Below are 27,403 nucleotides of genomic sequence, written 5' to 3'. Positions count from 1 at the left end.
ACTCAATTTAGCTCTTTCCTCTACCTTCTGCTAGCCAGTTTTGTGTTATCATTCAGAAGTACAGTAATGGTCGAAAGTTGGGGCACATTTTTACTACTATTTTTAATGTTTTTGAACATTGCACCACTTATGCTCATCAAGCCTTCATTTATTTATTTATAAAAAATAGAAGGGTCTTTGATCAATAAAAGTAATAAAAAGAACAGCATTTTATTTAAAATAGAAATTCTTTTTAACAATACAGTACAGTTCTATTATTGTACTGCTGTTCTTTTTAAGTTTCTGTTTATCAATGAAACCTGAAAAAAATCAGATTCCAAAAAAAAAATCCAAAAATGTATTTTTTTTTATTTGTATTGGTTTGCATGCATGTCAGCTTATGATCAAACTAAATGTTTATATTTATATTTGTTTATGATACAGTTTCTCTAAGTTTGCTCAAATTTTCATTTAATTTCCATTAAGTTTCCTGTTAAGTTTTTAAATTAGAATATTTCCAAAATTCCCCAGATGAAGTTCCCATGGAAAGTTTCCAGAACATTTCCAGAAATTTGCAACCCTACCCTGGTGAAAAAACCAGCTAAAACCAGCCTAGGCTGGTTGGCTGGTTTTAGCTGGTCAACCAGCCTGGTTTTAGCTGGTCATAGCTGGGAGGCAGGCTGGTTTTAGAGGGGTTTTGGCCATTTTTCCAGCCTGGCCAGGCTGGTCAGGCTGGTCTTAGCTGGTCAGGCTGGGAAACCACCAGCTAAAACCAGCCTGACCAGCCTGGCCAGGCTGGGAGACCAGCTAAAACCAGCCATTTCCAGCTTAAACCAGCTAAGACCAGCCAACCAGCCTAGGCTGGTTTTAGCTGTTTTTTTCAGCAGGGTATTTACAACTGATTTTTGCAATATACCCTGCGTCCCAATGTTAGCCTACCATCTGTCCTAAATAGTATGAGAGATTACAATAAGTGTGTCCCAAAGCATAGTATGCTGAAAAGAGTATGCAAAAGTCCCCAGATGGTCTACTATTTCAGGTCGAATTTTGCACACTCTAATGGCTAATATTGCCCACAATCCATTTTGCTTTGGCAAAGGATTTGGTCCAGAACTACAAACAGAATAGAACGCGTTAAAAAAAAAAAACTACAAGCATGGCGGATATGCGCGACTAATGGCAGAGATGTTAAGAAAAAGGGGTTAAAGTTACTAATAATCAACATGTAACCTGGTAAAAAAAATTATTTAATGTTATCTGTGTAATATTTAATCTGCAACAGCAATGGCTCCTCTGATCTCAGATGTCCGAAAAATCTCAGAACTACAAATCCCATCAAGCGTTGCGACCCAGCCAATACATTTAACCAATCAGCGATGATCCCGTCCACCAATCAGCGTTGCGCTTCGCTGTATAAAAGAACGCGTCACATCCTCATCTTTCTCTTTCAGCCCGCGCTCCCAAAGAATGGAGGTGAGTTTATTTGGTCTTGAAGAATCACCAGAGTCCGTGAATTTAATTTAATAACTAGTTGTAATATATAGTTAGTTTGTTTGTGTTTTTTGTCGTTTAACGCGGGATGTGAATGAAGGGTGTAACAATCGCGGTTGGGCTCGAAAGAAACGGCCTTCCAGTTTATTTGTAACGTTAGACTTTCATAAAGCTGTGGAAAGCTGTTTTTTGTTTTGTGAATGAATGCAATGTTGCTAACAGAGAAGTTTCCAAAGCGGCGCCACTTTAGGCTAACTTATTTGTCTAACGTTACGTTTTGTTTATTCCATGCGTTTAGGCTGTTTTTAAATCTAAAGAAACGTGGAAATGAGTTCAATTTGCAATTTATTGTTTCTACTGTGACTTTAACGAAGGTCCCCCGATTTATTTTTTCTTCTGCTTTTCAGGTGTTTGTCGAAATAAGTTTGGGATCACCACGTGGTTCTACCGCAGCCAGTCCTGCAGAGGTATTGATTCAACTTCATCTATGTAACTTACACGTGCAGACTTACGAGTTGTTTAATGGTTAATAAATATGTGCAAGCGCACGTTTACGTGCATATTAAATACATAACGGTTGTGAAGCCGCAATCAACGGCCCTGATCGAAGTCGTCTCCGTTCCTCTGTAACGGTTACGGTCAAAACGGGGCCGAAAGCAACACTTTTACCGACGGTCGCTGTGCAGTTTAGCTGTAGCTGACTTAGCAACATTAAGGTAAAAGACAACCCAAACATTTCTTCACGTGTATGACAAACCGTTTAAGCCTAAAATATACTAGAACATTAAAGGGCTCTCCAATTCTTACTAGTAACAATTCTAAAGGGTTCTGTAATTCAATTTCTAGTGACAATACTAAAGGGCTCTCTAATAATAAAATGATGGAAAGTCAATGGAGACATGACTAGTAAAACTCCATTTGTATAGCTCTCTAATTGTCATTGTTACTAGTAAAAACTGAGTTCTAGAGTTCATTTAATTGTTCGTAGTAATGCATTTACGATGAGTAACGCTTGGGGTGTTTTAGTCTAAAATGGCTTGCCATACGAGTGTGTCCTACTTGAAGTAGCCCTTCTTGACCTTTTTCTTTCATGCAGGTTGGATGATGCAAAAGTGAATTGAGGATGAATCCTGTTGTCTTCAACGTTCTCCTTTGAGATGGTCTGCGTGAGCCTTCTCTAAAAGGTGGGTTTCTCTTGTAGGTTTTTTGTTTTTATACTGGCTGTGATGACACAACTTGCCCTCTCTGAGAGAGTTACTCTATAATGAGACCTACAAGATACGCTCCTGAGCCCATTTTTAACTGGTATCATTGTTTATGGTTTTCAACTTGAGCTTTTTAGCATTAATGTTTCTTTTTTCATCAGATGGTGCAGTTTTGCCAGCGAGAAGTCACCTGTTGTTGTGTGGGTCCGTGCACTGGTAAGATCAGCGTTTTTAATATCCCTTTGCACGTTTCTAGAGAGCCTGTGCTGTTTATGTGCACTAGGTTTTCCAACGACGTGCTAGATTAACGGGCAGGCTTTGACTGGCCACTCTCCCAATGTCTGCGTCGGTCACTCGACTGTCCAACACTCGACACTTTTGCTGAATTAGTCTTGTGTGATTTTATTTCTGTGCCCTCTGTTAATGGTTTTTCTCTTGAAAGGTGCTGAGGACCCGGTGGAGCAGATGAAGGTATGTGTCTATTGGCTTTTAATAAAATGAAATGATTCCTGATCAAGGATGACAACCTTTTAATGGTGACTGCTGGATGAAACTTGCGGATATGGGACTGAGATCAGTTCTAGTCGATCTGCGGTTTCTGTGCTGTCTGTCATGGCTTATGCTTTGTTTTTGTTTTTTTATTCTAGGTTTTCAGCAGATCCTGAGCAGCATGTTTAAGTTGTTGCATGAGCGGTGCAAGTCCTATCTTACTTTAAAGTGTCGCTTGGTCTTCTGTTTCTGAGTTTGTCCTTGTATGTAATCAAAATAAAGATGCTTTGCATTGTTACTTTTGTCAGTTTATTTTAATATCCCATTTTTAACTATAACTTGTAACTCCTAATTTGCTGCTTATTAACACTAGTAGGATTAGGGATAAAGCACATTCTGCATGACTATTCTATATTTACTAATAAACAACCAGGTTTTTTAATTTCAATAAAATGGACTTGGTAAAAAGGATCTTTAAAAATAGTGTCATGGAACACTCCTTGGCTTTATGCAAAACATTTTGCTAAGACTACTGTTCAAAGTACCTGTGACTTTATTTACATTTTGCAAAAAGTACAACTGTCAGTCAACCCTTGTCACCTGCCCACAATGTCATTTTTCTCTATATTTTAGTAATCATACATTGTGGTTTTAAAGCTTGATAGAGTAGATTTTTAAAAAAAAACTTAGAATTGACTAAACATTAAAGTGAATGGAGGTTTAATGGCATCCAGTGGCTGTATGTGTAATGCCCTAAATAATAACCAAGGCTTCCATTGAGATTTTAATCAACTTCAAAATTGCAACACATAGCAGTTTTGGATTAAGATCTTTAGAAAAACAGTACATTTAAAGTTCAATATTTTGTTGATTCCACTTCTGCTGTAATCTGCCAAATGTCCAACCTTAGGTCTTTATTCCAAAGCATCCATGAATATAAAACAATTTTGCCATTTTTTTTCCCATTGATGTTCAAAAATAAGTAATAAGGTTGAGTCATAGTGAAAATACAAATCTTTATAAAATCACTTTAAGAAAACTGATGTCCTCTAGCTGTCGCATAACAGTTGGCCAAAGCAAGTTTACACAAGTTTAATTGGCAACATCACATGCATATACAACAGAAAGTGACATTAACATGAATGAAGCTGCCCGTCTTCATGTCCAATCCGGTTTACACTTCAACTGGACCGTTTCAAAACTGCATTTCAATGCGCATCCTTTTCGGAAAGCAGGTCCTGAAAGAAACGAGAACAAGTATAAAACTAAATCTTGTTTGGAAATCATACTGTATACCGTTTACATGGACAACAATATTCCGATATTAACACGATTAAGAATGCACCATGTCAACTGATTTATTACTTTAATCCAGCTAAAGTCATACTCAAAGTAACACAAATCGAATTAAGACGTGGAGTATTCCTATTTCAATCAAAGTTCAGTATAGACCTTAAATCACACTATTCCCATTGTGTAGGACTTTTTGCCACAATTCGTGACAGGATACACACACAGCAGTGGTCAACCGTTTGACAGCAAACAAAAGAGCATGGCTTCACGCAAGTAGTCACATTTAAACTAATTCTTCCTACTGGTCGCACGAGCATATGCTTTGGTTTCATTTTCTTTTTTTTGCTACAACTTTGGGTTAATCAATGCTCATTGCTGATGAATAGTTTTCCTTTTATCATAGTTTACAGTTATATGGTAACATGTAGTTAACATTCAGCTCGTTGTTTCATCAGTATTATTGGTGATTTTAATTTTGTGAATAGGAATTCCAATTTTGGAAAGGCTTATGAGGCCTTTACCTTTTACTTTCGAATTCTGGATCATAGTTTTGCCTAAATCTATAGGCACACCTATCAAATTTAAGATTTCGAAAAGATAGATTAGTTATTTTTAATTAAAAAGCACAACAAAAATAAAACAATGACAAACTAGCCTACATAGCATTTATTAACAAAAACAAATAAGTCGAGGCATGGCCTACATCACGTGCTGTATTATATACCGACTAATAAATTACAGGATGTTCAGCAAACATTAAGGAATCAAATAAATACATTTAAAAAAAGAAAAGAAAAAAAAAGTAAAAATAAACTGGCTTTCTGAAATGCACGCTGTATGGAGAAGACACTTTGGAGCTCATACATTCTCACAAAATTGTTGCATATCCGACCATTTGTGTCACAATCCAGAGCCCTGGTTTGGTCCAAGTGGGAAACGATGATGCAAATATAGAAAGACAAATAATTAACTGCACTTGAAGCTTTCGTAAAATTAAAAATGAAACACCCAAAAGTGTATGATACGTGAAATTCTGGAGGGAACATCAGATAGCGTCGCATGTGGACGTAATGTCGTGTGTCATTAAAGGAGTAGTTTACTTTCAGAACATAAATGTACAGATAATGTACTCACCCCCTTTCTTTCTTTCTTCAGTCGTAAAGAAATTGTTTTTTGAGAAAAACATTTCAGGATTTCTTCAGGATTTCTCTCCATATAATGGACTTCTATGGTGACCCTGAGTTTGAACTTCCAAAATGCAGTTTAAATGCAGCTTCGAAGGGCTCTAAACGATCCCAGCTGAGGAAGAAGGATCTTATTTAGCGAAACGATTAACCGTTTTTGAAAAGAAATGCGTTTACAATTGATATACTTTTCATTCTCGACACAGAGCTAGACAAGATGAGCATTTGAGGTTAAAAAGTACATAAATTGTATTTATTTTTTTTAAATAACCCATCGTTTCGCTAGATAAGACCCTTCTTTCCTCGGCTGTGATCGTTTAGAGCCCTTCGAAGCTGCATTTTGGAAGTTCAAACTCGGGGGCACCATAGAAGTCCATTATATGGAGATGATTTCCACAAAAAACAATTTCCATACGACTGAAGAAAGAAAGACATGAACCTCTTGGATGACAAGGGGGTGAGTACATTATCTGTACATTTTAATCGATCCATGTACTTTTTTTTTTTTATTAAAACGGGAATATTCTAAAGCAACTCATGTAAACACCTTAATCATAATACAGTCTTATTCAGAATAATAAGGTCATCAATTCGATTTCTGGTGTCCATGTAAACGTAGACAATGTTGCAACATACCCTTAACCTCTTCATTCCTGAGCAAGTGAACGTAGTTTAAAGTCTGCAATCTCCGAGTCTGGAGAACTGCTGCCACTCCGGTCACTGTATGTTTCACTGTGAATAAAGAAGAACTCTTTTGTCATGCAAAGCTTGTTCAAGAGTTCTGATGGCTGTTATAATAACGCTAAATAATCTGCAACTTGAAGAAGGTTTGTCTCCAAGTGGAGGCCGTTTTTATTAGGACACATCTCTGGATGACAAAGGGTGAGAGAAATTGTGCTCGTCGGGGAACATCAGTCCGTACCGTGGTGAGAGCCGACAGCCTTTCTGAAGATAACCTGGAAGCCTCCCGGCAGCGGCCAACAGCAGGCCGAAGTACGGAGGAGACGGTTTAATGGGTCTGGATGTGAATTCAGGGTGATACTGGACACCAACAAAATATGGGTGATCTGCAACAACAACAACAACAAAAGGATTGTCAGGAGAATGAAGTAGACATAAATATCATAGTGTTGTCTATACCATTAAAGCATTATTTCCTGTTTAACACTAAAGCTGCTTTGACACAATCTCTATTGTATGAAGCACTATATAAATAAAGGTGCTTTGACTGTACAGCTCCAACCCAATGGTATCCCTGTGCACAAAACGAATGGTTATGACAAGGGTTTAAAAAGATACTCAATATAACAATGTTTGTAATGAGAATCATTCATAAATCTGCTGCTGTCAGCAAAAAGTAGTACTGAGGTCTTCTTGCGGGTTTACGCCAAAATAAGTCAACATTCATAAATATTGTAATTTGACTCTTGTTCCGTTAAACAGACGAAAACAACGACAATCATTACAACAGCTCTATTAATACATTTATTATAACGTTCTCCTTTGCTCAGCTAGGCTGCATTAATTTGTACATCAAAAACACATGAGTGATTCAAGAAAATGGTCAGAGAATAATATTTTACTAACTTGTTAATTTTAAGTGAAATTGTGGTTTGTTGGTAGGCTAGAATGTCTACTAGAATGTTAAAAATGTTCAGTGATAAGTAAATATTTTTAATTGTTTTGTAATTGATTTTTTTTTCTTTGAAAAGCAAGACAAAACTAAAAAAAATAAAATAAATGTTGGCTATTTATGAGGAAAAAGATGAAAAATCATGTTTGGTAATCAGAATCAAGAATTTTAATTTCGGTGCATCCCTAAAGAATGTTAATAAGTGATTACACTATTCTTAAATCAGCACATATAAAATGTTTAAAAGTGGCAAATATGCTTTCAAAACAGTGTGAATTTTAATGAATTTTGTATGAGAGTTTCCCCTCACGTACCGTCCAGCTCTATGACCTCCATTCTCTCACCCTCCACATCCTGACCCACAAAATGAAAGCCTTTGTCCTCAAAATGCTGCTTCAGCTCTGGGTTCACCTGCACATACAGAAGAAATAATATTGGTTCATGCATGCTACTACACCTTAAAAAAAAAAAAAAAATGCAAATACAAGTAACAAGTAAGTTTACATGGACTAATTTTCATCAGTCAAAATGAATCGATTTCAATTCAAGTTTCAAATTCTGCAATTTATTTATCAGCTTGCATGTGCAATACATGTATTGTGAACAAAACTTTGCCTTGATATATCTAAAAATGTATATACAGTCGTGGCCAAAAGTTTTGAGAATTACATAAATATTGGAAATTGGAAAAGTTGCTGCTCAAGTTTTTATAATAGCAATTTGCATATACTCCAGAATGTTATGAAGAGTGATCAGATGAATTGCATAGTCCTTCTTTGCCACGAAAATTAACTTAATCCCGAAAAAAACTTTCCACTGCATTGTTAAGAAGGCTTCAGGGCGTCCAAGAAAGTCCAGCAAGCGCCAGGATGGTCTCCTAAAGAGGATTCAGCTGCGGGATCGGAGTGCCACCAGTGCAGAGCTTGCTCAGGAATGGCAGCAGGCAGGTGTGAGCGCATCTGAACGCACAGTGAGGCCAAGACTTTTGGAAGATGGCCTGGTGTCAAGAAGGGCAGCCACTTCTCTCCAAAAAAAAAAAAAAAAACCATCAGGGACAGATTGATCTTCTGCAAAAAGTATGGCGAATGGACTGCTGAGGACTGGGGCAAAGTCATATTCTCCGATGAAGCCTCTTTCCGATTGTTTGGGGCATCTGGAAAAAGTCTTGTCCGGAGAAGAAAAGGTGAGCGCTACCATCAGTCCTGTGTCATGCCAACAGTAAAGCATCCTGAGACCATTCATGTGTGGGGTTGCTTCTCATCCAAGGGAGTGGGCTCACTCACAATTTTGCCCAAAAACACAGGCATGAATAAAGAATGGTACCAAAACACCCTCCAACAGCAACTTCTTCCAACAATCAAACAACAGTTTGGTGAAGAACAATGCATTTTCCAGCACGATGGAGCACCGTGCCATAAGGCAAAGGTGATAACTAAGTGGCTCGGGGACCAAAACGTTGACATTTTGGGTCCATGGCCTGGAAACTCCCCAGATCTTAAAACTTGTGGTCAATCCTCAAGAGGCGGGCGGACAAACAAAAACCCACTAATTCTGACAAACTCCAAGAAGTGATTATGAAAGAATGGGTTGCTATCAGTCAGGATTTGGCCCAGAAGTTGATTGAGAGCATGCCCAGTCGAATTGCAGAGGTCCTGAAAAAGAAGGGCCAACACTGCAAATGCTGACTCTTTGCATAAATGTCATGTAATTGTCGATAAAAGCCTTTGAAACGTATGAAGTGCTTGTAATTATATTTCAGTACATCACAGAAACAACTGAAACAAAGATCTAAAAGCAGTTTAGCAGCAAACTTTGTGAAAACTAATATTTGTCATTCTCAAAACTTTTGGCCACGACTGTATATTTTTTTCCGCACGTTCATATTACATAAAATATGTGTCAACATGTTTCATGGTACGGTGCCTGAGTGCATGGTATTCAGGAATTTACCTGATAAAATAGTCTGATTTAAGCATTTACATGTTTAACGTTCTCCTGTTGATCAGATCATTTAAGGTTCATTCCAGTTGGATCAACTGATGGGTTTACATCAAGGCTTTCCAGTTTGAGTTATCAGTCCAATTATAAACAAGATATTAGATTATAGGACCAACTAGAGGTCTTCAAGGGTCCACTTACATCTGAACGTTGTAGACATGATTAGGCTGTCGATGAAATTTTATCATCATGTTTATTTTTCAAATCCTCTGGTCACAATTGGAAGCCAAACTCAGAAATAGCATGTATCCATCAAACAGGCAAAAATATGCAGTAAAAATAAGTAAATAAATAAATAAAAGTACTAGAGCAGTGGCCAAATCAGTCAGCAGGACACCATTTTGTTCCCTGACAGACTGTGGGGCTGCAGGCTGTGCACGTCAATGCTGTTTATATTCGGGTTTGAAAATAGCCTACAGTATGTCACAAAAGTATGTACACCCCTCACATTTCAGCAAATCTTCTTAAGGGACAATACTATAGAAATGAAACTTGGATATATTTTAGAATACAGCACTTACTGTCAAAATAGCTGGCAACAAAAGTGAGTACACCCTAAGTGATAACTGCAGTATGTTGTTTAGCCATGCAAAGCCACATGTCCTATTCATCATGTTTATGTTTTTGTCTGCTTGACAGGACCATACAAAGTTGTGTATCTTGTATTAGAGCAGTTAAAATTAGGTGCTCTAAGTACAATTCTCTCATACTGACCACTGGATGTTCAACATGGCATCTCATGGCAAACAACTCTCTGAGGATTTGAGAATTAGAATTGTTGCTCTCCACAAAGATGGCCAAGGCTATTAGAGGTTCAGTAACACCCTGAAACCGAGTTACACTGCAGTGGTCAGAGTCATACAGAGGTTTTCCAAGATGGGATCCATTCAGAACAGGCCTTGCAAGTATTGATCATCGAAGTTGAGCACTCGTTCTGTGCGTCAGGTGCAAAATCTGGCTTCAAAAACAGATGCATGAGTGCCTGAAAGTATTGCTTTAAAGGTTGCAGAAGTAGAAGGTCAGCTTGTCAGTGCTCAGACCATACGCCGCACACTGCAACAAGTTGGTTTGCATGTGTGGCGATGCCCTGGTGAGGAGTACCAAGAAAAATATGCCTTGTCTACAGTCGCATGGTGGTGGTAGCATCATGGTCTGGGGCTGCATGAGTGCCGCTGGTACTGAGGAGCTGCAGTTCATTGAGGGAAACATGGATTACATTATGTAGTGTACATTCTGAAGCAGAACATGATTCCTTCCCTCCAGAAACTAGGCCGAACGGCAGTTTTCCAACATGATAACGACCCCAAACACACCACCAAGATGATAACTGCCTTGCTGTGGAAGCTGAAGGTGAAGGTGATGGTGTGGCCAAGTATGTCTTCAGACCTGAACCCTGTTAAGCACCTGTGGGGCATCCTCAAGTGTAAGGTGGAGAAGCACCATGTGTCTAACGTCCAGCAGCTCCATGAGGAGTGGAAGAGGATCCCAGCAACAACCTGAGCAGCTCTGGTCAATTACACGCCCAGGATGATTGAGGCAGAGCCAGATAACAATGGTGCTAACACAATATATTGACAATTTGGACAAGTCCACTTAGGGTGTACTCACTTTTGTCGCCAGCTATTTTGACAATAATGGCTGTATGTTGAGTTATTTTCAGAGGACAGTAAATCTATACTGCTATACAAGCTGCACATTGACTTCTCTAAAATATATCTAAGTTTCATTTCTATAGTATTGTCCCTTGAGATGATATACTGAAACGGTTGCTGAAATGTCAGTGGTGTACTGTGTGACAGTGTAAATGCCATCGTGTTGGGTCGGACTAGCGTCTAATTTCATCGGGTCTGTCACGTTGGGTTCAGGTAAGAAGTGATTTGGGTCAGGTATATCTCAGTTCTTTTAGTAGTACATTTTACACATACTGTCATATAAATTGTAGATAATGTACCTCAAAGCGATGCCTGTGTCTTTCCTCTACATAATCTACATCTCCGTAAAGTTTTCCTGTAAGAAAGAGAAAGCAAACATTTCATACATTTACATAATTCTAGTTCTCTATTACATATGTCTATTGGTATAATATTTCAAAAGTACTTACTAAGTATGCTGTTTTTGCTTTTGAAAATGGTTCTCCTTTTCCCCAGCCTCATGGTTCCGCCCATCTGCCCTGGATTGTGCTCTGGCATGTCAATCACCTGAGAGATGACCAATCAAACACGGGCTAATCATTACATCTGCTCCATTTGCTTCTGTTTAAAACACATTTAAACTAAATCCAATACTCACCACAGGATGCTTAGTTTCTGGGTCAAATTCTGTGGAGTTAGCATCTAGGAAAAACAGGAGTCACATGTTGTTCAGTGCTGCTTTGTAAACATTCAGTTCTTTTTTTTTTTTTCCTTTTTGGGCGAATGAAGATTTTACCTTTCCAATCCAACATGTTCCTAGCAAATTCACAAACAGCGAGCTGCATCCCCAAACACACACCTGAAAGATGAACGGCACAAATGGGTTACATTCACAGGCACTGCAGGACGTTTCGTTTTAATGAATTTTAATGAGGTCCTACCCAGGAAAGGCTTCTTCTGTTTTCTAGCCCAGTTAATGGCTTGTATCTTGCCCTCTGTCCCTCGTACTCCAAAACCTCCAGGTACTAAAATACCGCTGAGAGACCACAGCAATTATATTAGAAAACTACATCAGGATAACAGGCGAAAACTGATACTGTGTGCAGATTGTATCCAATTCCTCCTCAATAAAAGACCACCATTAAGGAATTTTTACTAATTAAAATGCATGAAATCAGCCATGTATATTTTAGGCATAATTAAACAGAGCGTGAATTATTACTCACTCCGCGCTGCAGAGTTTCTGCCAGGCCTCATGGTACTTCACAGGCTCTTCCTGTAGCGTACTGACCTCCAAATCTGCAGAGTCTACATACTAGAGAAAGAAATAAGAATTGGAGATAAAGATTAGCTCATTCAAATTAGGGATGTGCAACAGCGATTAAGTTCTCAAGTATTTGGTCGTGACGATAGGAAAAAATATATTTATTTTTTCCTGATCGGTTGTAGCACACTTTGGGCGACACCCTGAGCTCTGACTGTTTAGCATGCAGTCCAAAATATCAACGTGAGAAGAAAGATTTGCATAGCTTCGAAGTCATGTAGTGATGTCTAAGTTAGCTACATGCATACCTGCCTAATCTATTAGGATGCGTTGGGATATTAACATTTATTACATGCTGAATGCACTGCATACCAGTGATTAGTTTTATGCTTCAATGCAATGCCAGATATTGACTGAGTTACTTGAGACGGTCATACTGCTTTTAGATGTTTCTTTCTTTTAAAAAATAAAAAATAAAATAAATATGGATGTTATAATAATGCAGCAATACTTTTTTCATCATATTTGTTCAACAATCGGCACAATTCAATTCGTATGGCTTCGAAAACGTGCAGGCGATTTATGGAATCACTAAATGATACAGATGAAAATATAGCACAAATCTGCCATAAATATTTGTAATGACAACTTTGTGCAAAGCGATGGTTCGGAGTAGATTTGACTACATTGCTATGCACTCCGAAGCCCATCTAAATACCCCATCCGAAGTTTTTTGAATGAGCTTGTCGAATGGCTTGCTACAGCCGTACATGGTACATCTGATGTATCTCGTAAATTGCACCACTAAACGTGCACGTAATCTTACCAAACTTCTACAGTAGTGTAAATAGGGTATGTACTCACAAAAAACTGCATTGGAAGATTTGTAAGTCCACCATGAGTGTTTTAAAAACACCTGTTACCTGATCCCTACTAGTAGGGCTGGGCGATATGGCAAAAAAATTTTTTATATCAGTTGATATCGATAATTATCAAGATAAATGTCAAATCTACAATATTATCTATAAATACAATCTTATTAATATTAATGGAATATATAAAATGTTTTTATAAAAAAAAAATAAGAACTGTAATATGATACAGCACTTGTAACATGGCTCTGACTGTAAATGCAGAGTTTAAGTGATTTTTAAGTATATTTATCATTCAACAAAAATGTAAGAATAGACTCATCTTTTCAGCGTGCCTATCCCTTTGTGCGGCTGATTTAACACATTTTGTAAAATGTTTTAGCTGTCTGACAATATAATTAAAAAAAAAATAATGGCTCAGGGCTGTACGCTTTCTTTTCTTGCTAGGAGCACTTGTGTAAAATTTTAGGAGCACATTCTAAACAATAATCAAAACTCTGATAAAACATTAGCCTTCCTATTACTAGGTGATATTAGACTCCTCAAAGTGATTTACAGGGGAATTTTGCTTTTTACCTTTGTTTTTACCTTTTCATGTTTAATGAGGCTCAGGGGTGATATGAGTGCAATCAGAATCATGGATTAATGTTTATTAAAATATAAAATTATTACAGAAATATTAAAGATTTAAATCCCTGAACAGGTGTCGCCAAGACACGGATTTAATTACTGAATCATATCATTCTTTTGATTCGTTTGAACGGATGGTTCATTCGGGAATAAAGCAAGTGTCTGTCTTTATGAATGGGAAATTGAATCATTTCATTAGATTCAATTGAAAACGCACGTTTCATTCATAAACGAAACACCGCTGTGTTTGAATGGAGATGCGCGCAGTTGTGACTTGTTTCAGATTACTTTTGAGGACGAAATAAAGCAAATCAGGCAATAGTGTTGTAGTCAGTCAAAGTCACTTAATAATAACTTCTTGTTTATTTAACTGCTGCATTAGATCAATGTCATTTACAAACTCCCTTAAAAATGATTAAAAGCTGTCACTTATCTTAGTTCGCCATATCACAAAGCTCTATTATAAACAACGATGCTCTCTTTACTGCACAATCACTCTCTTATTTACACTCTCTCTACACTTTATTTATGAAAGGATTGGTGAGATCTGTCTGTGATACATTACTCAACGTTGCAAAAACACGTAGAAACCTTTGAAGCTCCGCTGAGCGCAAACACAAATATGCTGATCGGGACAGTCGCACATGGTGCTCCTAAATATTTTTTTACAGTCGCACGTACTAATTTTTAGTCGTAAATGCGAGTGAAATGGTCGCACTGTAGAGCCCTGTGGCTGTAAATATACTGCGCTGCGTTAAGCAGAGTGCGTAAACATTATCGAGCGCTTATCGAACTGTCATTATCCTTTTATCGAAAAAAATCTGTATCGTGATAATTATCGTTATCGAATTATCGCCCAGCCCTACCTACTAGTCTCAAAGTCGACGTCACTTCCCTGGTTTGGGAAAAGCATGTACGTTGATGTAGTAGGTGGACTTTTACGTGGGGCATTTAGATGGGCTTCGGAGTGCATAGCAATGTAGTCAAATCTACTCCGAACCATTGCTTTAAGTTCACTGGCATTTGCATGTTTTGTGCAGATACAAGTTGTAACGATACTAATTTATCTGATTTATGTCATAGTATGTGTCATAGATCAGGCTTCAGTTTATTGGCATAAGGTCACTAAAGCTTCACCTGAGGCAGCTAATCCTTTTTAGATGTCTTTTTTAATAACACTGCTGCATCATAATCATAATCCAACAGTGTTCTAATCATGTGTTCATGTTTTAATAGAAAGGTTTTCACGTCATTTTAATTTTAAAAACATTTATTTTCCTAACAGTCTTAAGATATTTTCATTATGTCCATTACAGCCATGCCCCGCCCCTCACACACACCCCGCCCCCAATTACTCGACTACTCGTTTTTGAAACCTATCGATGATCAACTGATTTGCATGTGAAACTGGCCTTTTATTAAGAAGCGAAAGTGCACCAATGGAATGGAGGAGGAATCGGGAGCAATAATCGTTTTCTCTTGATTATTGTATTTTCATCATCGTTTGAAGCCAAAATCGAAAACTAATACTTTTCGATTACACCGTTTAATCCCAAATTGTTCCCAGACATGAAAATATCCAAATGACGTGTCATTAGTAACCCTTTGAAATATTCAATAATTATTTGATTGATGTGTTTCTGACAATTGTGAGAGTGCAATGTGTGCACTGAATGAACATATTTCTGCAGTCATAAAAATTGTTATATATCTTAGCCCAGCTACTTTGAACTCTTCGAACACATTCTACTATTTTGCATAAAAAAAAAAAACTTTATACAACATTGATAGGAACACTGACATAACAATAACTCAATCTATGACCACACTCAACAAAACTGAATATATGTGAATACATATATTAATACTAGACACCTTACAGATAATGTGTAGCAAAAATCTGTCATATCTTTATTAACATACTTTACTAGCCTTTCGTTTTGGAGCTCTGATGCAGCCATTATCTTCTCAAGGTGCCAATTCTCTAGTCACGTGCCAATTTGCACTATTCATGTGAAACTGCACACATTTAATTGAGACCCTTTATTTTTTCCATATTTGCAGGAAGTGCACTTAAACATCAGTTAGTAAGGTTTTTAGAGCTTTAGAAATGACCTTTTTTATGGTCACTATTTTGACCGGTGGGATTAAACAGGTGAAAGATAATCTATTCTTCTCAATCTCAATCTGAAAGGTTTCACTCACCTTAACCTCTAGTTTGTGGCTGATGGCGAGAGCGGAGTGTTCCAGGGCTTTGATCACGGAGGCATACGAGTCGGAGAACTTGGTGTATTTCCCCACCAGAGCAATGGAGCACTGCTCCAACAGCCTGTCTGACCTACCATTTCAAACACAACGAAAACATTTAAAGAGCCTTTGCCAGTCTTTATTTTATATTTCAAACAAATCTCAAAAGACCTGTATTATCCTTCTCTACATGATCTATGATAGCTCAATATATCTCAATGTATAAACTGATCCTGAATCATTCCTAAGTTTTGAGTGGTACTAACCAGAAATGTTCACAAGTCTTTAACCTGGAGTCCGAGTCAAGTCTCAAGTCATTTACAAGCCTTTTTTAGTAAATGACTGGGAGTCTGTAGGCTCACTAAAAAAATCCCATTTAGAATCCTCATGTATTGAAATCTTCCTATTTATGAAAATGTTTTATAGGCTATAGACAAAATATATGATCTATAATCTGTGTGTTTTTTTTTTTTTAAAGAGGTATTACATTGAAAGGTTGAAGTAACACTCCACTTTTTTTTGGAAATGGGCTCATTCTCCAACTCTCCCTGAGTTAATAAGTTGAGTTTTACCGTTTTGAAATCCATTCAGCCGTTCTCCTGTTCTGGCAATATCACTTTTAGCATAGCTTAGCATAGATCATTAAATCCTATGAGACCAATAGCATCGTGTTCAAAAATGACCAGCGATTTTCGGTATTTGTCCTATATTACAACTTGACTCTTCTGTAGTTATATTGTGTACTAAGACCGGCGGAAAATTTAAAGCTGTGATTTTCTAGGCTGATAAGATTAGGAACTACACTCCCATTCCGGCGTAATAGTCAAGGAAGTTTGCTGCCGTAACATGGCCGAAGCAGGCGCAGTAATATCACGCAGCACATCGCAGCACAACGTGACCAACTGCATGCACAGGGAGCGTTCCTCATTGGAAGTTACCTAGCTGGGAACTAATTTCAGGTGCTGCGTGATATTACTGCCATATTACGGCATCAAACTTCCTTGACTATTACGCTGGAATGGGAGTGTAGTTCCTAATCTTATCAGCCTAGAAAATCGCATTTTTACATTTTCCGCCGGTCTTAGTACACGATATAACTACAGAAGAGTCAAGTTTTAAATAAAATACAAATATTGAAACTCGTTGGTCATTTTTGAACGCGATGCTATTGGTCTCATAGGATTCAATGATCTATGCTAAGCTATGCTAAAAGTGATATCACCAGAACAGGAGAACGGCTGAATGGATTTCAAAACGGTAAAAAATCAACTTATTAACTCGGGGAGAGTTGGAGAATGCGCCTATTTCCAAAAAAAGTGTTCCTTCAATGTACATCCATCCAGTCTGTTGCTTATGTTTTAATCCATTACCATGTTCAAAATTGTTTTTCTGTAAGCAAAGTCCTTTCTACCATGACACATAAGGAAATATGTAACACAGATATTACAAAACCATATAAATTAAGTATTTCTTTTTGATAGAAGTCAGGTTACTCAATTTAAGATCCAACGACCTCTGTATTTTCTCTCAAGCAGAGGTCCGAAAAAAAACAAAACAAAAAAAAACCATGCAAGGTCATGTGACAAAATACTGTTTCTGTTCAGGGTTTTCATTTTAGGTCGAGTCTGAAGTCAAGTCTGAAGTTTATAAAAATGCGACTCTAGCGGCCATCTCTGGTACTAACCTGTCTGACATCTCTTTCCACTTTGCAAGCATTTTCCTGGGTCTGTTTTCAATGGGCAGATTCAGTCTGCGACAGAAATATCCCACAACGCCCTGGTCTTCTAAGAGCAGTGGCACTCTGTAGATGGATGATACATCATGTACACAGATCACCTGCAGAGAAAAACAATTGAGGTTATTGGATTTCATCTAACAAACAACTTTAAACATGAAATGTGTGTATGGATGTTTTCAAACCATGATTTATTAATAACTCCCATACTAAAATAAAAAAAAAGAAATGAGTTATAAAAAGAAAGCCCTTACTTGCACATGGTTTGGGTGTTTTATGCAAATTAATCAAATCAACCTTGGGGCACATGGTTGTTCATAACACACCAAATTTGTTAGTATTACAATGTGGTTAATTCACAATATGTGCTTACTGATTTTCATGAGCAGTTCTTCTGTGGTTAGATAGAAACCAATAAATAATCCTTGCAAATATTAGTGAATGACACCCCACTGTTGAGACATATTTTAGATCAGTTTCAGCAGAAATCAGTGCCTTTACATGTTTTTTTTTGTCAGCATGTTCTTGATAAACATGCTATTGATACTGTTATAATGCCAGTTATTCTGAGGTTTGTAAAAAATGTATTTATGAGGCTCCTTGGTGATCTTCAGTCCAGCAGGATCTAGACTAACCTGTTCAGGTTCCACATGACAGAACATGGAAATCTTCTCTTTAACAGAGTTATCAAGTGGAGTGGAGCAACGACACATGATCTGCAAGAGAAAAAAACAAAAGAACACTCAAAACTGTGCCCGACATGATCAATGTGGACATGATTCGCTGTTTTATAAACAAAAAATATCAGCATACTCCGTCTTTACTTCGAATAATATTTTTATGCATTTGAACGCCATTACAGCTGAATATGGCTTGGTTGGATTTTGTTTCAATGATTTTTATCAACATATTTGAATAGGCTAAATATCTGTAACTTTTATTTGCTCAAAACTAACAAAAATGTTCCTTTGATATCTGTTGATGTGCTTTTAAGGCGAGACACTGCAGGTGTTGTTATCACCTTACTTACCCAGTTGATTGATTACATTGATATTTGCAAACATTTTTTGCATTACAAGTTTTCTAAAATGTTAGGTTTAAATATGCAAATGAGACATTATTTAATAAAATCTGTGCTAATTTGCATACATTTCTAGTACAAAAATCTAAACACTGGATAAAGTCAGTTTCAAAATTCTTGTTTAATTTTTTTGACACATTAGAGTCAAAAGTTTTTAGAGAGGGGATTTTGGGCATCTCATTTTTGTCAATAAAATGTTGTATATAATCAAGCAAATTATATATGAACAAATCCCTGTGTAAAAACCTTCAGGATATAGACAGGAATAAAACTGTAAAGTTGGTGTGTGTTAGTGCTACTGAAGTGGAGATTTATGGTTCAGTGTAGAGAAAATGGGATTTAAAAATATTAATTGTATTGCAATCTATTGACACAAATAGATAAAGTGCTATAAAAGAAACACTTGTGTCTTTTGGGTGTTTTCTTTCCACTAGTCTGAAAAAGCAGGTGCCTGCAGTGTCTCCCCTTAAAGGGAACATGGTTAAGACATCTAAATGTGCAATATGTCATTTATTGATAGGTAGTGGTTGAAATGGGCATTGCAGTCCAAATTCTAAAATAATGGACAGAGTAGTTTTTAAAGCCCACTTATTTGTCTCAGACTGTATGCTCATGCAGGTTGCCAGATTGCAGATGCTTTGCTTTGTAGATGGATGTTGAGGTTTTTGTAGGTCAGGTAAAATCTGCAATCTCTGACCCAGTTCATTTGCTGACTTCCACGCCTTAAACACAGTGTTTTCCCGCAACTGGCAACCTGGGGTGTCGAAATCCTATTGGACATATTTGTAGTGGACGAATCACACAGAAGCAGACATTCTGACGGTGTGTTTTCAAAACATCTGAAAATATTGTTATGCTTTAGTACAGTTTATTACATTATATACATCAATTTAATTTCTCTTCGAAGGTTTTAATGAGCTGACAGATACTAAAACACATCAAAGCCCTTAATTTATCAGAAATATCACGATTTTATCACAACTCTTTGTTATGTTTGTTTTACTATTTTACAAGTTGTCTGAGTAGCACAGCCAAACTAATTTCCCTATTTTAAAACCAAAACCTTCCAAAATGAATGGCAGATATTTAGGCTAAAGTGGGCAAAGATAAAAAAAAAAAAAATCTTTGTCATTAGTTTATCCTTGTTATTAAAAAAGAAGAATATAGATAGGCTACATAATATACAAATGTGACCCTGGAGCACAAAACCAGTCTTAAGTCGCTGGGGTATATTTGTAGCAATAGCCAAAAATACATTGTATGGGTCAAAATTATTGATTTTTCTTTTATGTCAAAACTCATTAGGAAATTAAGTAAAGATCATGTTCCATGAAGATTTTTTGTAAAATTCCTACTGTAAACCTATCAAAATGTAATTTTTGATTAGTAATATGCATTAAGAACTTAATTTGTACAACTTTAAAGGTAATTTTCTCAGCATTTTGATTTTTTGCAACCTCAGATTCCAGATTTTCAAATAGATGTATCTCAGCCAAATATTGTCCTATCCTAACAAACCATATATCAATAGAAAGCTTATTTATTGATGTATATATCTCAGTTTTGTCAAATTTAACCTTATGACTGGTTTTGTGGTCCAGGGTCACAAATATAAATACACCTACTGTACCTGAAAATTAAAGCACTGTTTGTTATCAGTAGCATTTAAAAGTAAAACACCATATACATAAATTATACATTGACTCTTATTAAAGTAACTGTATTAAAGTTCTTCAGTCAAGAGCAGTGAGTGATTTTCCTTTGTTTTGTTTTATAAGCCTACCATCACCCAAAAATGACAATTCTGACATTTTTGAACGTAAAACTTATTTTGAACAATGTGGGTAACCAAATAGTTGCTGGTCCCCAGTTACTTCCATAGTATTTTATTTATTTTTTTCCCCAATATCAAAGTGATACTGTTATCTACATTCTTCAAAATATCTTTTTTTTTTGTGTTCAGCACAAGAACAAAATGAATAGAAATTTGGTACAACATGTGAGTGACTACATTTTTGGGTAAACTGTCCTTTTAATGACAATCTGCAGCATGCTCATTTCTGTCGCTTTAAAGGAGAACTCCGGTGTGATTTTGACCTAAAGTGTATTGAATCATGATACCGAGTGTGAACGTACCTTGCATATCTCATCTCGGTTTGTGTCCTGCTGTCCGAAATCTGGGGTCAGTTAGCCGATGCTCACAACAGGTTGTATAAATCTACTCGTAAATGAACTACCGGTGCTTTTTCTGAGTTCTCAATGTCTCGTTTTAAATGCCAGGGCCCTTGGAAGTCTACCGATGAAGTGTGGAGCTACTTTGTGCCTCGTAAATGGCGCAAAACAGTGATTTATTTACATGGCTATTCCGATGCCCTGTTGACTCTCATTGACAACCTGTTGTGAGCATCGTCTAACTGACCCCAGATTTCGGACAGCAGGACACAAACCGAGATGAGATATGCAAGGCACGTTCACACTCGGTATCATGATTCAACACACTTTAGGTCAATATCACACCGGACTTCTCCTTTAAGAGCTGCACTCATCTAATGTCTACAGACGCTCATCCGTTTTTCTCTCAACTGTTTACTTTCACTTTGGACATAACCAACTGTGTTTATATGTAATCCTTGTGTGTTTTGACAGTATTAGCAAATCAGACGCCAAAGATAGCTTAGTCCAGTAACCAGGCGCAGTTTGACAGGCTTTTAGCAAAAGCTTCAGGTTTACGTGCTCATAAAGCGCATGCCAGAACAGCGCACGGACGAAATAACATTTTACCAGCAAGACTTTGAAGCACATGCAAATAATGTACTTTTGTGATTGCAAAACGAATAAATGCAGTGTCCTATTAGTGAAAGCATGTCGTGTCGTACAGTATGTTGAGACAGAGGCACAATACTACGATCAAAAATGGTCATACTGCACACCACTAACTGTAAATGAAAAACAAAAAACTGAAATTGCATGCAGAAATGCTCTATGCAGCTTGACTCACCAGGTCAGGTGACAGCCCCAGTCCTCTGAGCTCTCTCACACTGTTCTGAGTGGGTTTGGTTTTCTGCTCTCCTGTAGCGCTGGGCTGGACATCACAGACTCACATTATTACTGCATGTGCATGATATGGTCTATCACATATGGTTTAATGAACTGCTCTGTGTGCAAATGCAAACAACTCCTGACCTGCGGCACCAGGCTGACGTGAATATTGCAGAAATTCTCTCTCTTCACTTTAAACTGGAACTGTCTGAAGGCCTCGATGAAAGGCATGCTCTCTATGTCTCCAACCGTACCGCCCAACTGCAAACACAACCAAACGGCAGACATTAGAAACCTCTTAAAACCTGTATTTCAATCAATGCAAGTGTCCAGCTCTTTGCTCACCTCAATGACGCAGACCTGGGGCTCAACGCCGTCGTCATCCACAGGAACTTTAGCTTGACGCATTACCCACTCCTGAATAGCATCAGTTATGTGTGGCACCACTGGAACAAATAGACATACAATGAAACATGAGAACATAGACATGCCAACCTCTCTTTCCAACACAGTGTGCATAATTCATGTGAAACACACTTGTTTACATCCTTACAATCTACACTACAGAGCTGTCACGATTCGTCGTTTCTAATCGACTACTCGATTTTTAAAAATGCTCGATTTCATTTTGCCTGCGTCCAGTTACCAGCCAAAATATCCCTGAAGTGGCACATCTCCTGGACCAGAATCCATGAAACGCATTATCAGATCTACGTTAAAATCATAATTGAGCATAAATGTGAATTCACAAAAGCTACAATTTAGTTAAGGCGAGACACTGCAGTTACTCAGTTGATTGATTACATTGATAGTTGCAAACATTATTACAAGTTTTCTAAAATGTTAGGTTTAAAAATGCAAATGAGCCATTATTTAATGAAATATGCACTCATTTGCATACATTTCTAGTACAAAAATCTAAACACTGGACGAAGCCAGTTTCAAAATTCTTGTTTATTTTTTTTTTTTTTTTACATATTAGAGCCAAATGTTTCTCCAGAGGGGATTTTGGGTATTTCATATTTTCACTCCATAATTCAGAAAAACTTAGAACAGATGTAAAACGATGCACTTTGGGGGAATAAAATGTATAAAATCAAGCTAATTGTATATGAACAAATCCCTCTGTAAAAACCTTCAGGATATAGACAGGAATAAAAATGTAGTTTGGTGTGTGTAAGTGCTACTGAAGTGGAGATTTATGGAAGAAACAAAAAACAAAAGAAAACGCCCTTTAAAAATATGTATTGTAATTGAAATCTATTGACACAAATAGAGAAAGTGCTATAAAAGAGACACTTAACAGTGTCTTCTGGATGATTTCTTTCCACTAGTCTGAAAAAACACTTTATGAAAAACCAAAAAGCCCTACTCTGCAGTAGTGTTGTTTTTCTGCGGCCCATTTTAATTTTAGTTTTAGTCTAGTCTTTGTGTGAAGCTGTCATTTTAGTTTATTAGTTTTAGTCACGTTCATACACTTCTTAGTCTAGTCAAGTTTTAGTCGACTAAAAGTCTGAGCATTTTAGTCTTATTTTAGTCAGAATTACCCATGACTATTTTCATCTAGTTTTAGTCGACGAAAACTGATGACATTTAGTCAATTTTTAGTCAATGAAAATTGTATTTTAGTCTATTTTTAGTAATGCAATTTTAACCCAGTCAATATAGTATAAGAACCTAGTAGTATAGACGAAACCAAAGTTTTTTTTTTTTTTTTAGCCAAACCCATTTCAAACAAGGTTATCTTATATTATTGTCACCTTATAAGCTCAAGAATACATCCATTCCAGACATGGAGGATGCTCTAATTTGAAATTACAACATTTATTTTACCTACCAAACATGTTAGAAGTAGCCTACACACATAAATTGAAATAAAAAAAATTAAAACAATAAATAAAATAAAATAGCATCACATGACAATGGCAGAAAAAAAATAGATTCAAGTTCAACAAACGTGACTGCTTCATATTCTGATTCAAACACGAACCCCTTGCGCAGGTTTCAAGTGTCATTCACTTCTTTATTAAGAATAAATCATAATACGAATAAATATGTCCCTGTAGTTTTGTGCATGTTCATTTTGTAGTAATTTCCTGCTTCAAAAGCACTTCTGATTAATAATAATATTAGTCAATTTAACAATATTCTTCATTTACTTTGATCATCTATGGCTACACAAATCATGCTTGTACTTTTATAAGTTTATTTACACATTAATTAATTTGTTTAAGTAAAATATTTCTTATGGTTTTCGTAGCACAAATTGATTCTTTTTATGAAACGGTCCAAAAATCGCTTTGACATCTGGGACGCAAAAGAAACTTTTTCCACCTTTGACCACAAGATGTCATTAGTGTACAACGTGTTGAAAAGCTTCGAGTAATGAATCTTTTTAGATCCAGTTGAGGGGAACGCTTTGGTCCTTCGAAAAGCTTCATTTTCCCATCACTACTAAAAGTAGGAAAAAATGTATGAGTCGTTTCTTCTTTTTCTCCCAAAGACGAACCACAGCTGACCGGCCATCGGTCCCTTTCTCTGTGTCCAACTTAACTTTGTTTGTAGTCGTCTTCTATCTAGATAATGACGCGAGTGTGACTTGAGAAAGTGATGTCTTCTGAGGTTTAGTCTAGAAGGGATACAGCTCTGGCTACTGGGCATACGCACATCAATCTAACGTTATAACATTTCGTTTCGTCTCGTTTTCGTCGCCGAAAATGAAGAGACATTTAAGCATGTTTTTTATTTTGTAAACCACATTTAGTCTCGTTTTTATTCGTAAACGAAATCGCATATACATTTTATTATAGTCATGGTCACATGACCAGCATTTTCGTTTCGTCTCGTTTTCGTCACGTGATAAAGCTTCTTTGACGACGATATTTAGTCATAATTTTCGTTGACAAAAGCAACACTACTCTGCAGGCCTTTGTTGTAATGCATAATGTACATTAGCTCTATTGTTTATAATACATTATGTATTTCAACTGTTTTTTTTTTTTCAATAAAACCATATGATTTCTTGCTTTTGATACTTTATTTGAACCAATTATTATTGTCTCATTGCTATTATATATGTATTTTAAAGGAATAGTTCACCCAAAAATGATAATTTGATGTTTATCTGCTTAGCCCCAGGGCATCCAAGATGAGGGTGACTTTGTTTCTTCAGCAGAACACAAACGAAGATTTTTAACAAAAACTGGTGCAGTCTGACAGCCAAATAACGGCAGTCAATGGTTACCAAATCTTTAGAGGAAAGAAAAACATGCACAGACAAATCCAAATTACACCCTGCGACTCGTGACGATACACTGATGTCCTAAGACACGAAACGATCGTTTTTTGTGAGAAACTGAACAGTATTTATATCATTTTTTACCTTTGATACACAGCCACGTCCATCTGTCCTGAGCACGAGTTTAGCTTTCGGCTCATGATATGTGAACGCGCTCTGGTGTAGTATATGCAAACACCGGAAGCGATCTGTCGCATGTAAACGACACTCATTGTTTATACAGTGCATAGAGATTGTGGGTATAGCGGCTATTCAAAATGGTGATTACTTGAGCTTATCCTGATTGTTTAAACCGATTTAAAGCTAAAAGATTACTTTCGCTTGCGCAAACTCATCCGGGACTATTCACCGATTTCCCCTTACGGCGTTTGTGTATACTACTCCAGAGCGCATACTAGGGATGTGCGGTATACCGGTACTGTGAAAATACCGGTATTAATTTTTTTTTAAACGGTACAATATCAAAAGTTTGCTCTGTCCGGTTTTTCATCCGCTGTTCCGATTTTCACCACTATGCGGCAGTGTTCTGTGATAACAGACAAATGGCAATGGATCACACAGATGAAACGCGCTCTGCAGCGGTCAAAGGAGCTAGCAAAAAAAAATGAAGACTGAAAAGATATGTATATGTGAACCCATTTTATTCAGTCCCAAAATCACAATCCAACCTGTATCCTCTACTCTGTTAGGTTGCATTCTGGTTGCATTTTCTTTGTGATAAAGACTGAAAAAATGTGACCCTGGACCACAAAACCAGTCATAAGGTTACATTTTACAAAACTGAGGTGTATATATCATATGAAAGCTGAATAAATAAGCTTTCTATTGATGTATGGTTTGTTAGGATAGGACAATATTTGGCCGAGATACATCTATTTGAAAATCTGAAATCTACGGGTGCAAAAAATCAAAATACTGAAAAAAAATCACCTTCAAAGTTGTCCAAATTAAGTTCTTAACAATGCAGATTACTAATAAATAAATACATTTTGATATATTTATAGTAGGAATTTTACAAAAAATCTTCATGGAACATGATCTTTACTTAATTTCCTAACGATTTTTGGCATAAAAAAAAATTATAATAATTTTGACCCATACAATGTATTTTTGGCTATTGCTACAAATATACCCCAGCGACTTAAGACTGGTTTTGTGGTCCAGGGTCACATATTAAGAGATTATTTTAATTAGATCTCTTCAGTTTTGTTTCTTCTAAAATCAAAATTGTAGTTTTTATTATTTTCTTGTAACAATTTCTTTGCACAGTTGTTCATAAAGTTTTCAATTCACCTATATTTGCCTGTTTCCTTTTTTTTTTTTTTTACCTATGGTATCGATTTGGTATCGATACCAAGGTATTAGATCCTAGTATCGTACCGAAGTCAAAATTGTGGTATCGAGCCATCCCTAGCGCATACACACGTCACGAGCCAGATGTTAAACTCGTGCTCAGGACAGATGGACGTTGCTGTGTATCAAAGGTAAAAAAATGATATAAATACTGTTCAGTTTCTCACAAAAAACGATCGTTTCGTGTCTTAGGACATCAATGTATCGTCACGAGCCGCAGGGTGTAATTTGGATTTGTCTGTGCATGTTTGTGTTTACTTTTAAAGGTCTGGTGCCCATCCACTCACATTATTTGGCTGGCAGACTGCACCGGTTTGAGTTAAAAATCTTTTTTGTGTTCTACTGAAGAAACAAAGTCACCCTCATCTTGGATGCCCTGGGGGTAAGCAGATAAACATCAAATTATCATTTTTGGGTGAACTATACCTTTAAGTCATTTCAAAGGTTAGTTCTCTTATATCTACATTTGTATTACCACAAAAAAGCCTAATTGTAATTATAGTTTTATTTACAATTTTTTTTTTTTTTTTTTTTAGTTTAAATTTTTCTATACTCTGCTTTAATAGTTAAATTATCATTATTATTATTATTTGAAACAAAAAGCCTGTGTAATTAATGGAGTTTTACAGTTTTATTTTTACCAAATTATTTTCTACTACTTTTCTGGATTCCATTTTACATGGTTCCATTAAAATTTAATAAACATCTCCAATTAATTTATTGTATTAAAATCAAAAGTTCTAAAGTAAAACTAACGATTTTTTTGTTGTTGGAAATAAGTCGTTTAGATTAATCGATTAATAAATAAATTAGTCGATAGATTAATCAATATAAAAATAGTTATGCGTGACATGCTGTTGATTACCTCCAGAAAATTATTTACCTAATCTCTCAGTTTTTAAAACTGCACTTACAAGTCTATAGGGCAGATATTGAACAAGAACCTAAATAAACAAAACATAAAAGGGCGTGTTTCACTTG

The 27,403-nt window shown here is 36.6% G+C and overlaps 1 protein-coding gene, 1 long non-coding RNA gene and 2 other non-coding genes across 4 annotated transcripts; 3 read left to right on the top strand and 1 right to left on the bottom strand.

The window, feature by feature from the left end:
* Positions 1–1,840: 1,840 nt before the first annotated feature.
* LOC141290275 (uncharacterized) lies at positions 1,841–3,462 on the top strand. The gene is made up of 5 exons (XR_012340083.1): positions 1,841–1,937; positions 2,567–2,654; positions 2,837–2,891; positions 3,118–3,146; positions 3,323–3,462. It is a non-coding gene; the product is annotated as an uncharacterized lncRNA (long non-coding RNA).
* LOC141290383 (small nucleolar RNA SNORA16B/SNORA16A family) lies at positions 2,064–2,199 on the top strand. Its single transcript, XR_012340126.1, has one exon. It is a non-coding gene; the product is annotated as a small nucleolar RNA SNORA16B/SNORA16A family (small nucleolar RNA).
* LOC141290395 (small nucleolar RNA SNORD99) lies at positions 3,184–3,255 on the top strand. The gene has a single exon (XR_012340138.1). It is a non-coding gene; the product is annotated as a small nucleolar RNA SNORD99 (small nucleolar RNA).
* A 704-nt stretch (positions 3,463–4,166) lies between the features above and the next one.
* On the bottom strand, positions 4,167–22,212 carry LOC141289681 (CTP synthase 1-like). Its single transcript, XM_073821845.1, has 16 exons — positions 22,117–22,212; positions 21,916–22,032; positions 21,731–21,814; positions 18,287–18,367; positions 17,601–17,752; positions 15,875–16,007; positions 12,130–12,218; positions 11,845–11,939; positions 11,700–11,762; positions 11,562–11,605; positions 11,374–11,470; positions 11,224–11,279; positions 7,589–7,685; positions 6,564–6,708; positions 6,278–6,373; positions 4,167–4,402 (listed from the first exon to the last, which is right to left on the bottom strand). Exons 1-15 carry the CDS (start codon positions 22,177–22,179, stop codon positions 6,289–6,291), a joined length of 1,401 nt encoding a protein of 466 aa, XP_073677946.1. The 5' UTR covers positions 22,180–22,212; the 3' UTR covers positions 4,167–4,402; positions 6,278–6,288.
* Between the last annotated feature and the right edge of the window lie 5,191 nt (positions 22,213–27,403).

This window comes from Garra rufa, chromosome 17 (genome assembly GCF_049309525.1).
Source record: "Garra rufa chromosome 17, GarRuf1.0, whole genome shotgun sequence".
NCBI classification, from domain to species: Eukaryota; Metazoa; Chordata; class Actinopteri; order Cypriniformes; family Cyprinidae; genus Garra; species Garra rufa.
This window is presented reverse-complemented; position numbering and strand designations above follow the sequence as displayed.

Excerpts from the sequence above, each read along its gene's own strand:
- LOC141289681 (XM_073821845.1), bottom strand. The coding sequence starts at position 22,179 with ATGCGTCAAGCTAAAGTTCCTGTGGATGACGACGGCGTTGAGCCCCAG. Across the intron at positions 22,033-22,116 it reads CCCAGGTCTGCGTCATTGAG|TTGGGCGGTACGGTTGGAGA; the intron begins GTGAGCAAAGAG and ends TTGTGTTTGCAG. Across the intron at positions 11,280-11,373 it reads AAGCAAAAACAGCATACTTA|GAAAACTTTACGGAGATGTA; the intron begins GTAAGTACTTTT and ends TCTTTCTTACAG.